This window comes from Herpailurus yagouaroundi, unplaced genomic scaffold, assembly GCF_014898765.1.
Source record: "Herpailurus yagouaroundi ecotype Mexico unplaced genomic scaffold, PumYag 205, whole genome shotgun sequence".
NCBI classification, from domain to species: Eukaryota; Metazoa; Chordata; class Mammalia; order Carnivora; family Felidae; genus Herpailurus; species Herpailurus yagouaroundi.
In genome coordinates this window covers 6,935,252-6,948,436 of record NW_024412436.1, presented here as the reverse complement: position 1 = coordinate 6,948,436, position 13,185 = coordinate 6,935,252, and the positions used below count along the sequence as shown (strand labels likewise).

General features: G+C 38.8%; 1 protein-coding gene across 8 annotated transcripts in view; it reads left to right on the top strand.

Annotated features, from left to right (window-relative positions):
* Positions 1–13,185, top strand: part of RGS7 (regulator of G protein signaling 7) — a 508,190-nt gene that overhangs the window by 410,401 nt on the left and 84,604 nt on the right. For all 8 annotated transcript variants that reach the window (XM_040451794.1, XM_040451792.1, XM_040451789.1 and 5 more), the window contains exons 7-9: positions 10,272–10,336; positions 11,183–11,259; positions 11,366–11,447. In XM_040451794.1, coding sequence (XP_040307728.1) covers positions 10,272–10,336; positions 11,183–11,259; positions 11,366–11,447 — 224 coding nt within the window. The remainder of the gene's footprint in view (positions 1–10,271; positions 10,337–11,182; positions 11,260–11,365; positions 11,448–13,185) is intronic.

Sequence of the window (13,185 nt, the reverse complement as noted above, 5' to 3'; positions counted from 1 at the left end):
CAGGGAAGAGGGAAACAAGGTCCCAGGATAAAGTAATGGACGAGCGAGGACTCTGGCTTTTACCTGGAACGAGACAAGATAGGAAGTAGTTGAAAAGTGGGAAGTTAAAATACAGTGAAATCGGATTTAAGTCTTTTTTTTTAATATTTATTTATTTTTGAGAGAGAGAGAGAGAGGCAGAGAGAGAGGGAGACCCAGAATCGGAAGCAGGCTCCAGGCTCTGAGCTGTCAGCACAGAGCCCGACGGGGGGCTCGAACTCACGAACCGTGCTTGAGATCATGACCTAAGCTGAAGTTGGACGCCTAACTGACTGAGCCACCCAGGTGCCCCAGAAATCTGATTGAAGCCTTAACAGAATGACTCTGGTTGCTTGGCTGAAAATGGACTCTCCAGAGTTGGAGAGGGTAGAAGAAGACTTACTCATGCCTAAACTCAATGGAATTTAGTTCCACAGATCAAAGGACTTGAAAGGTGCATTGAAAGGTGCACCCATCCTCATGCAGCAATAGTACTTTAGGAAATTAGCAGATACCTAAAAAATATACAGCCATACATACTTGTATACATATATGCATACATGTTTGCAGAAGTATTAATAAATAATGCAAGACAAAGGGTATAATCCAAGTGTTCAACAATAGTGGGTCATTAAATAAATAATAAATGGATTGTCATGAAATAATTTTTATGAATATTACCAAACAATAGTTATTGATATGAAGTTAGCCATAATATAATACTAAAGAAAAAAGTTAATAAGACAACATATGTAGTAAAGTTTGAAAATGTTTTAAGTAAATATATGCAGATTATGTAAATATATGCAGACTTTTGATATAAATACATATATTCATGTGTATGGTAGTGGATGTATATAGAAGGGAAAAATCCGGAATATGTGCCAAACAATGACAGAAGTGAGATTATAATGATTTTTTCTTTAATATTTATATATTTTTCTTTATTGTCTGAACTTTTACAATGAGAGATAAGGACTTTAAAAATCAAATTATTTCAACTTTGAAGTTAACCAGTTTGAGTGTATCATTATTTTTTTTCATGTTTATTTTTTGAGAGAGAAAGCTCACATGAGCTGGGAGGGCAGAAAGAGAGGGGGGACAGAGGATCTGAAGCAGGTTCTACCCTGATAGCAGAGAACCCGATGGAGGGCTCGAACTCACAAACCATGAAACCGTGACCTAAGCCAAAGTCAGACATTCAACCGACCAAGCCCCCTAGGCACCCCTTTGGGTTTATCATTTTTTTTTTTAATTTTTATTTTTGGGACAGAGAGAGACAGAGCATGAACGGGGGAGGGGCAGAGAGAGAGGGAGACACAGAATCGGAAACAGGCTCCAGGCTCCGAGCCATCAGCCCAGAGCCTGACGCGGGGCTCGAACTCACGGACCGCGAGATCGTGACCTGGCTGAAGTCGGACGCTCAACCGACTGCGCCACCCAGGCGCCCCGGGTTTATCATTTTTAGTGACAATATAACATTTCATTGAATGCATGAATTCATTGCCCCACTGTGTTCCTATATTCCTTGCCATGAAGGCTTACACCTCTATTGTTTTTCCTGCTGTTTCCCTGGGTTATATTCTCAGAAGAGCAAGCACGGGAACAATGGCCGTGAATGTTTCAAGGCTTTGTTACTCATTGCCAAAATCTTTTCCCCAAAGACATCTTTGCTGTTCACATGCCCACCCACAGTGTTGTTCCACTGCTCTATGGCCAGAATGGGTTATTGCCACTCTGTAACATCTCTGCTCTTCTGATGAGTGGAAAGTGATTTTTGTAACTGGGTGTTACAAAATGGAAATCCAGCCAAAGTGTTAAGTGGATCAAGACCAGGTGTGAAAGTGCTCTGCTACACTGACATACAAATTGTCACACTAGCTACTGTCAGCTCACATTGAGTGTATTCAAGGATAAGATGTTGGCTTAAAGACTGGTTTTGTAGCCGTTAGGTCATCAGAAGTCATTGGCCCCATCAGCCCCAAGTGGGAGGAATGAATGGGGAATGCACCTCACCTCAAGTCCAGTGACAAAGATTTCAAGGGGTTTCTGAGAATACTTGACAGGAGTCACCTACTTCTGGGACACAATAGATCATGAATTCAAGGCCTTGGAATTACAAAGGGCAAGGGACAGGCTATCTTGTTATGGATGGAGGAATTGAAAGGCAGGTGGCTATGTTCTGTGGCAAAGAGTGCATGTGTAATCTAAGCTGTATGTGAGAGATGGTCCTGTCCTAGGGAACAGCCTGGACAGGCAAACACACTGGAGAGAGAGGCCAGAGGTACAGTCCAAGGGCTGTGGCAGTGATCAGCCCCAACAATGGCTACAGGTGAGAGATCCCCGGCAATGGTGGGAAGGGTTTTCTCCAAAGCATCCTACTAAGTCACATGAGAAACATAATCCGCTTTAAACCTCTGCCCAGTCCAGAGAATGACAACACTAGATCACCACACTGGCATCAGCCGAGTAAGAGCGGCAGCACCCTCCTTTGTTCCCCGTCCTCCTTATCCTCCAACCCCAGAAGGCTTAGAAGCCCTGGTCAGCAATACTTGGCAGGGACACAGAAGAACAAGGAAGACAAAGAAGCCAGTCGTGCTTCTCTTATTCACAGAACCTGGGGGAGAAGGGCAGACCTCAAGGCTTGAAACCAGACATGAATGTTTGACAGTTACTCAGGATAGACATTCTTGTTTATAAGTTGGGACTCTGAATTACCTGAGTGACAAGCAAGAGTGTAGATACTGCTTGAGTTTGCATTCAGGGACTGTGGAAGGATTTGTTCACACAAATAAACTTGAAAAGATAAACAGTTTCATCATGGCAGTATGTGTTACATTTGTATGACTTTGGTTGCAAGTTGGATATTTTTCAAATATGTATGTGGCCATTATATTTCTAGTCTTCATGAATTATATTATATACTTATGATCTTTTAATGTTTACATATGGGTACCTTCATGATTTTCTCACAGACCTCTGTGATATAGCTCTGAACGCTTTTGTCATAGACATCGGTTTTTGTTCAACAGAGTATTCCACCTTGGAGAGCTTTATGAAATTAAATGGAAAAAACTAATGCCAGCATTCACTCTATGTTCAGTAGATGTGTGATCCAGAAACTTTTACACCTAAGGCATATTCAGGCCACATTCTATGCATTTACTACGTGGCCATTTTAGCCAAAGTGGTACATGAAGCCTTCTCGAACTTTCTTCCACTTAGTGGCATATCCTTCTATTAAATTTCTTGTTTGTTTGAGCCTAAGTCCTCAAAACTGTCTTCTCCAGTCGAAAATTACTGCAAATAAACTTGAAATTTAAATTAAATTCTCAATAATGGAAAACATTTAAAAATAACCCAGGAAATGATTTTTTAAAGTTGTTTTCAGTATGTTGGCACTGCAGAAAAAAAACTCAAGGGTTCTGTTAAGGAATATTCATACTTGCACTTGGGCCTATGTCCATATATAGTATCCTCTGGAGCACTCTGGTGCCCTAAATGATTAAGGATTAGTACAAAAACACTTGACCTGAGCCATAGTTTTGATGATGCGTAACTACTCTCATTTTTAAAATCTTCAGTAAACTGTAAATAAGAATTGAAACCCTCTTTCATCTAAGACACCCCTTCTCATCTGCATCCTATTCAATGCTGACACCCTCTTCTGATAAAGAATGGAAGGATCATCTCTACCTGTCCACATACTGTCCTGTATCTAGACTAGTTCAGTGGGGCTTGGGCCCTTTGAGTCCCAACTGTATTTGCAGTATCTTTAACAGTATCCAGAATGTTCCCCACTTGCTAACCCAGACTTTTTCCTTCTTCCTTTTTACAAAAAAAGACTAGCAGAAATCACTTTAGACTTGACTTCCAAATAACCCCTTTGGAAAAGACCCTATGTAACAAATACATGCGGAACAACTAGTACTTACCTGGTTCTGCCCGTCCACGCCTCCACTTTGTTTCCTAGAGAATTAAAGAAAACTGCATTGAAGGACAACTATATTAAAGGATGCATAACTTCTTAGTGAACAGGCATCTAAAAAAAAATCACCCTGCTCCTGCTTTTATTTATTAGTTTACCTAATGAGGGTAGAAATATGTTTCCCAGAGGGGGTCTGATTTTGAAAAGAGCGAAGATTAGATGACCGGAATAAATGAAGCAAGTAGAGGCTGGTGCAGGAGGACAGGCCCATGGAGCTTGTAGTTCAGGCTTGAAATTTGGTTAAAGGTAATTCTATGGGAGAGCTGAAATTATTTAATTTAGATATTTAGGAAGATTTTTGTCTTTCTCTCAAGAAGAGACATTCTCAGGGGTATTGCACATACGCTACAATCTCTTTTACCAGCTGCTGAGAACATGTTAGATATTTTGTTAAGATCAGTGTACTGAGGAGGGCACCTGTTGGGATGAGCACTGGGTGTTGTATGGAAACCAATTTGACAATAAATTTCACATTAAAAAAATAAAAAAATTAAAAAAAAAAAATCTGCCCTATCAGTAAGAGTTTCTTCAAGAGTGAGCATGAACTATGGCTAATTAGAAAATGAATGCATCATGTCATTTTTGTTTTTGAAGGTTGTCTTTTACTAATTTTGAGAATTAGAAATTTTGAAAATTACTACTACTAGTAATACTAGTGGAAAAATAAAATTCCCATGGTTGCTTATACAAAGATATGCTCTCAAATCATCTCCTGGGTTCTTACGTGTCTGTAGTAATGTTAGCATTGGGCCGTAGTTGGCTTTCTCCTTCGCCTGGGCCTTCATAAAAGAAGCTTTAGAGAGCAGAAACTGAAGACACAACACCAGTGTTTGCAGAGATCTCAGATTTTCTGTGTAAGATAATTTCCTCAGTGGTATCAGCTGGACTTCGTTATCGAAAACTGAGGGTGGCATAGCTTAGCGCAATGGTGGGAATTATAAAAGCACCTCCAGAACTAACCTTACAAAAAAGTGAAATTTACACTCTTCATCCAGCAGATCTATTCAGCACTAACCATATATATAGTTCATCTTGAATTTCGTGAGATTCAAATATCGTATGTTATGGAAAATGGCAAAAAAATGTCCTGGAAATCAGGATTGTACCAGAGGGCTCTGATTGTCTTGATGGTATCATAAGAGTTGCTAATAATCCTGAAATAACTTAAGGAACATTATTTGTCAATGACAGAGCTGCTGTGACCTCCGCACTCCCTCTGGCACCCATCCTGTAAATCTGTTGCCCAGGTGGGCTTCCCCTGGCAGCAAGGACACGGAGTCCTCAGAAAAATGGAATTAAAAAGTCATCATACTGTAGTCAGGGAAGATGTTACAGCTTTCTCTCTCCTAGTGGAAAAACAGCTGATGATTCTGAAATGTAGTAAAGGAGATGCCAAGAAGCCTTCAGTTTACAATAAGAGATTCTTTCAGTTGACAGAAGATTATGGAAATAATCAAATGTGCCAATAAAGATTCCTTCTTCATGCAGTTCCTTTTAAAAAAATGGTGTTATGTGTGTCTCTAGATGTTTAAGCTCATTTGATGTGTTATTTCAAAGGCTTTATTTTCCCTCTTATTTAATAAAAATAAAGAAAATTTCTAAACATATATTTTTTCCTTTTTTTAATTTTTAAAAATATAATTCATTGTCAAATTGGTTTCCATACAACACCCATTGCTCATCCCAACAGGTGCCCTCCTCAATACCCATCACCCACTTTCCCCTCTCCCACACCCCCCACCAACCCTTAGTTTGTTCTCAGTATCCAAGAGTCTCTTATGGTTTGCCTCCCTCCCTCTCTGTAACTTTTTTTCCCCCTTCCCCTCCCCCATGGTCTTCTGTTAAGTTTCTTAGGATCCACATATGAGTGAAAACATATGGTATCTGTCTTTCTCCGCCTGACTTATTTCACTTAGCATAATGCCCTCCAGTTCCATCCACATTGCTGCAAATGGCCAGATTTTATTCTTTCTCATTGCCAAGTAGTATTCCATTATATATATAAACCACATCTTCCTTATGCATTCATCAGTTGCTGGACATTTAGGCTCTTTCCATAATTTGGCTACTGTTGAAAGGACTGCTATTAACATCGGAGTACACGTGCCCCTATGCGTCAGCATTCCCATATCCCTTGGGTAAATCCCTAGCAGTGCTATTGCTGGATCATTGGGTAGTTCTATTTTTAATTTTTTTTTTAATTTTTTTTCAACGTTTATTTATTTTTGGGACAGAGAGAGACAGAGCATGAACGGGGGAGGGTCAGAGAGAGAGGGAGACACAGAATCGGAAACAGGCTCCAGGTTCTGAGCCATCAGCCCAGAGCCTGACGCGGGGCTCGAACTCACGGACCGCGAGATCGTGACCTGGCTGAAGTCGGGCGCTTAACCGACTGCGCCACCCAGGCGCCCCCTATTTTTAATTTTTTAAAGAACCTCCACACTGTTTTCCAGAGCGGCTACACCAGTTTGCATTCCCACCAACAGTGCAAGAGGGTTCCCGTTTCTCCACATCCTCTCCAGCATCTATAGTCTCCTGATTTGTTCATTTTAGCTACTCTGACCAGTGTGAGGTGGTATCTCAATGTGGTTTTGATTTGTATTTCCCTGGTGATGAGTGATGTTGAGCAACTTTTCATGTGTCTGTTGGCCATCTGGATGTGTGCTTTGGAAAAGTGTCTATTCGTGACTTCTGCCCATTTCTTCACTGGATTATTTGTTTTTCAAGTGTGGAGTTTGGTGAGTTCTTTATAGATTTTAGATACTAGCCCTTTATCCATTATGTCATTTGCAAATATCTTTTCCCATTCTGTTGGTTGCCTTTTAGTTTTGTTCATTGTTTCCTTTGCAGTGCAGAAAGTTTTTATTTTGATGAGGTCCCAATAGTTCATTTTTGCTTTCAATTCCCTTGCCTTTGGAGATGTGTCGAGTAAGAAATTGCTGCAGCTGAGGTCAGAGAGGTTTTTTCCTGCTTTCTCCTCTAGGGTTTTGATGGTTTCCTGTCTCGCATTCAAAGTCCTTCCTCCATTTTGAGTTTATTTTTTGTGAATGGTGTAAGAAAGTGGTCTAGTTTCATTCTTCTGCATATTGCTGTCCAGTTCTCCCAGCACCATTTGTTAAAGAGACTGTCTTTTTTCCATTGGGTACTTTCTTGCTTTGTCAAAGATTAGTCGGCCATACATTTGTGGGTCCCATTCTGGGTTCTCTATTCTATTCCATTGGTCTGTGTCTGTTTTTGTGCCAATCGCATACTGTTTTGATGATTACAGCTTTGTAGTAAAGGCTAAAGTCTGGGATTGTGATGCCTCCTGCTTTGGTTTTCTTCTTCAATATTACTTGGGCTATTCAGGGCCTTTTGTGGTTCCATACAAATTTTAGGATTCTTTGTTGTAGCTTTGAGAAGAATGCAGGTGCAATTTTGATTGGGATTGCATTGAATGTGTAGATTGCTTTGGGTAGTATTGATGTTTTAACAATATTTATTCTTCCAATCCATGAGCATGGTATGTTTTTCCATTTCTTTGTATCTTCTTCAATTTCCTTCATGAGTTTTCTATAGTTTTCAGTATATAGGTCTTTTACATCTTTGGTTAGGTTTATTCCTAGGTATTTTATGGTTCTTGGTGCATTTGTGAAGGAGATCTGTTTCTTTATTTCTCTTTCTGTTGCTTCATTATTGGTGTATAAAAATGCAGCCAGTTTGTGTACATTAATTGTACCCTGCGACTATGATGAATTCAAGTATCAGTTCTAGGAGACTTTTGGTGGAGTCTTTCGGGTTTTCCATGTATAATATCATGTCGTCTGCAAAAAGTGAAAGTTTGACTTCATCTTTGCCAATTTTGATGCTTTTGATTTCCTTTTGTTGCCTGATTACTGATTCTAGGACTTCCAGCACTATGTGAAACAACAGTGGTGAGAGTGGACATCCCTGTCGTGTTCCTGATTGCAGGGAGAAAGCTTTCAGTTTTCCCCATTGAGGATGGTATTAGCTATGAGCTTTTCATAAATGGCTTCTATGATGTTTAAGTATGTTCCTTCTATCCTGACCTTCTTGAGGGTTTTCATCAAGAAACGATGCTGTATTTTGTCAAATACTTTTTCTGCATCTATTGACAGGATCATGTGGTTCTTATCTTTTATTAATGTGGTGTATCACATTGATTGATTTGCAAATATTGAACCAGCCCTGCAGCCCAGGAGTGAATCCCACTGGATCATGGTGAATAATTCTTTTTATATGCTGTTGAATTCGATTCACTAGTGTCTTGTTGAGAATTTTTGCATCCATATTCATCAGGGATATTGGCCTTCTTTTTTTTTTTTTTTGGTTGGGTTTCTGTCTGCTTTGGGAATCAAAGTAATGCTGACTTCATACAATGATTCTGCAAGTTTTCCTTCCATTTCTATTTTTTGAAACAGCTTGAGAAGGGTAGGTATTAACTCTTCTTTAAATGTCTAGTAGAAATCCCAAAAGAAGCCATCTGGTCCAGGACTCTTATTTGTTGGGAGATTTTTGATGACTGATTCAATTTCTTCATTAGTTATGGGTCTGTTCAAATTTTCTATTTCTTCCTGTTTGACTTTTGGTAGTGTGTGGTTGTTTAGGAATTTGTCCATTTCTTCCAGGTTGTCCAGTTTTCTGGCATATAATTTTTCATAGTATTCCTTGATAATTGCTTGTATTTATGAGGGATTGGTTGTAATAAATCCATTTTCATTTGTGATTTTATCTGTTTGGGTCCTTTCCCTTTTCTTTTTGAGAAGCCTGGCTAGAGGTTTATCAATTTTGTTTAGTTTTTCAAAAAACCAACTCTTTGCTTTATTGATCTGTTTTTCTGTTTGTTTGTTTTTGGATTCTATATTGTTTATTTCTGCTCTGATCTTTATTTCTCTTCTTCTGCTGGGTTTGGGGTTTCTTTGCTGTTCTGCTTCTATTTCCTTTAGGTGTGCTGTTAGATTTTGTATTGGGGATTTTTCTTGTTTCTTGAGATAGGCCTGGATTGCAATGTATTTTCCTCTTAGGACTGCCTTTGCTGCATCCCAGAGGGTTTGGATTGTTGTATTTTCATTTGTTTCCATATGTCTTTTAATTTCTTCTCTACTTGTCTGGTTGACCCATTAGTTCTTTAGTGGGATGTTCTTTAACCTCCATGCTTTTGGAGGTTTTCCAGACTTTTTCCTGTGGTTGATTTCAATTTTCATAGCATTATGATCTGTAAGTGTGCATGTTATGATCTCAGTTATTTTATATTTATTGAGGACTGTTTTGTGACCCAGTATGTGATCTATCTTGGAGAACGTTCCATATGCACTCAAGAAGAAAGTGTATTCTGCTGCTTTGGGATGTAGAGTTCTAAATATATCTGTCAAGTCCATCTAGTCCAATGTATCATTCAGGGCCATTGTTTCTTTACTGATTCTCTGTCTAGATGATCTATCCATTGTTGTAAGTGGATTATTAAAGTCCCTGCAATTATCACATTCTTATGGATAAGATTGCTTGTGTTTGTGTTTGTTTTAAATATTAGGGTGCTTCCGAATTTGGTGCATAGACATTTATAATTGTTAGCACTTCCTGATGGATAGACCCTGTAATTATTATATAATGCCCTTCTTCAACTCTTGTTATAACCTTTAATTTAAAGTCTAGTTTGTCTGATATAAGTATGGCTATTCAAGCTTTCTTTTGACTTCCAGGAGCATAATATATTGTTCTCCATCCCCTCACTTTCAATCTGAAAGTGTCCTCAGGTCTAAAATGAGTCTCTTTTAGACAGCAAATAGATGGGTCTTGTTTTTTTATCCATTCTGATACCCTATGTCTTTTGAATGAATTTAAATTTTTTTATGTTTATTATTTATTTTTGAGAGAGAAACAGAGTGTGAGCAGGGGAGGGGCAGAGAAAGAGGGAGACACGGATCCAAAGCAGGCTCCAGACTCTGAGCTGTCAGCACAGAGCCCAACATGGGGCTTGAACCCATGAACCATGACACCATGACCTGAGTTGAAGTCGGACACTTAACCAACTGAGCCACTCCCCATGAACATCTTTTTTCTTATAAATACCATTATGTTTGAATTTCAGTAAAAATGTCATACCTTCTTTATTTTTGTCGAAAAAATAAATCATTGAAAATGATGAGTGGAAAAAATTGGCAAAGACCGAGATGTCTTGATTTATAACACTATCTTTTATTTTCAGTAAGTGCCTTCATGTTAACAAGCAGGGAAGATGTAATTAATTTTTTTTTTTTCCTTTTAGCGGTTTATCTCTGCAAGAGAACAATGCAAAACAAGGCAAGGCTGGAACTAGCTGACTATGAAGCTGTAAGTACTAAGGACTTTCTGGCAAAGAATGTCATAAAACGAACAGGAATAAGGCCTATGGTCATTTCTGGGAATTCTGTTGACTTTCTACATGCCTGGATTTTAAGGACCAGATTCCCAGGGATCAAGCATCATAATGGCCCAAATCCCTGACTTGCTTGCTTCCTTGGAGATGGTGAACTTCTACACACACAAATTCATGAGAGAAGGGAGGAGTATGTCTTTACTTGCTAAACTCAAGTGTGAAAATGTGAGATGTGTCCTGCATATAGTAAAGACATCCAAACTTAGAGAAGTAAAGAACATTCACTTTGGGTAAATGGTTTTTGCGGAACCTTCAGGTTGGTCACCATCAGCAGGTAAAATTAATCTGATGTAATTTGTTCCAACAATTGCTATGTTGTGATTTACTGGCTTTGAAGCACTGACTAGAAATGGTAGTAGTCTTCTGAGGGTTTACATTCTTGTCAGGAACTGGATGGATTGACTGAGTCAATAGTAAAAATGTACTGCTTTTCTGTTCCTCACTAAAATGGGCACAGAAAACTCCAATAGGTTAGTACTGAGCACCTTTTTATATACAAAGTAATTTTAGTATTTTAGATGTTTGCTTGTATTCTCTCAAGTCAATTATTCATAAACATTAATATTTGTGATAGGTTTCCCTGTTTCCTCTGTTAATATGAGGATGAGTTATATTCAGTGAGCATGACTCATCATTCAGAACTGGAGTGCACTTACTACTTTAGAGACTATATTTTCTTGACAAATTCATACGGTAGATAAATGAGAAGGGAGTAGTGATCATGAGCACCAGAAAGTCTTCACCTGTGGTGTATTTTTCAGGAGAGCCTGGCCAGGCTGCAGAGAGCATTTGCCCGGAAGTGGGAGTTCATTTTCATGCAAGCAGAGGCACAAGCAAAGTGAGTCCTTGTGAGTCTTTTGGGAAATTTGTTCAAGTTGCGGCCTTTTGTCCAGAGAGGTGCTACAATTAATATCACTTATTATCCATTGTTACCATGTTGACAGAGTGGACAAGAAGAGAGACAAGATTGAAAGGAAGATCCTCGATAGCCAAGAGAGAGCATTCTGGGACGTTCATAGACCTGTGGTAAGCATGAGTGCACACGTCATCTCCAGTTCATAATCTGAGCCTTTGGAAAGTGAAGGATGCCTGAGAAAGTGAGGGAAGAATGAGGTAACCCCATCACTCCTCCACAAATCTTGATGATTTCATTAAGGAAAGATTGCCACTTTCGTGTAAGATGACCAGAATTCGGTAGCGTCATGCTTAATTTATAAAGTTATGCATTTTCCCAATATGACATCACTCTTGGCATTTGAGGTACCTGATACTTTTATACGCTTGAAAGGAAAAAGACTTCAACAAAGCAGTCTTACATAAGCTGTGTGACCCAGAGTGACAAATAATGAATGTCCTTGATTAATGCCAGAAAACTCTGTAAGGAATTCAACACTGGTTATGGGCATTCACAAGAAAACATGTCTGATCTCATATTTTTCTTTATATTTTAATAGTATGTCTTTGTTTTCCATATATTTCTTTAAACACAAGCAGGCAAGACATTAGAGAATCATATTTCTGTAAGTATTATTAGAATAAATATCAGGATCACAGCATGAGACATATCAAGATTGATGAGACTATTTCAAAATTTTCCTCTCAGCTTCCTTCAGGACCAGACCAAAATAGATCTGCTTTCCAAAGATTTACATATATATATATATATATATATATATATATATATATATTTCAATTTCAGATAACAATGTAATTGTTAAATTCTATATTGAATTTTTCTCTCTTTGAATTTCTAGAAGATTAGAATTGAGAATTAACTGGCTTCTTTGCTCAATATTCAGTTTGAGTTTTGTTACTCATGGTGAGAAAGGATTATAAGGTCACATGCATAAGAATGGAAAGAATATGAAGTAGGATTTTCCTTGCTTATTTGTTTGTTTTAAGCTGTCTTTGGAAACCAGTCAATACATTATGTTTCTGTGTTTATCCACTTTATGCCCCTGGACATCTGGTGGCCCATCGCTAGCCTTGTTCAGCTTTCATGGCCTGCATCCTCCTGTCAACTCAAGAGGGTTGCTCATGAGGACTTATTCCATGGTCCTTGGCCCTCTGTGTGGCCCTGTTGGAGACAGAACTTGTACACAGTTGTTTCTGCTCTGTCTAGTGTGAGTCATGCTTCAGTCCTCTGTGTCTCCCTGCAGCAAGGAACACATATGAATGCTTTCCAAGGGGTCCCCTGCTGCAGCCCTTACTAGGCTTCCAATTAGAAAATCATCCTAAGGAGCACCCAGAGGGAGAAACCACCCTGAATATATATAATTCATTTCCTTTATTCAACGTGTAGGTGCTGATGACAGCAGTTACAAATGTTGAGGAAGCTAATCTGTGGGATCTCTCTCTTAGTATCATTCCTACACTTTTCATTTTATTTAGGCTATTATTTTCGAACTTGAAATCTATCTCTTAGGTTTAGGCAATAGGAGAATTATAACATGACCTTCCTTGGTGTTTATCAACTAACATATCTGGAATGATCTGATTGTGTTGACTCTTCTCTTCAAAGGGATTATTCTCTATTCACCTCTAAAACTTACTTTTTGAAACGTCTGAAGGACAGCCTTTGTCCCCAACTTTTTTAGGTAAATGGATCAGTCCTGTAGACACATGCCAACACAATGACTAATCACTTTTTCCTTCAAAAGCCGTATCTGAACCCCATGAAACACAGAATACCTCAGCATGCCACCCTTCCTACAATGTGCAACATCATGTAAGAATACTACTTATTCTGTATCAACATGTGCCA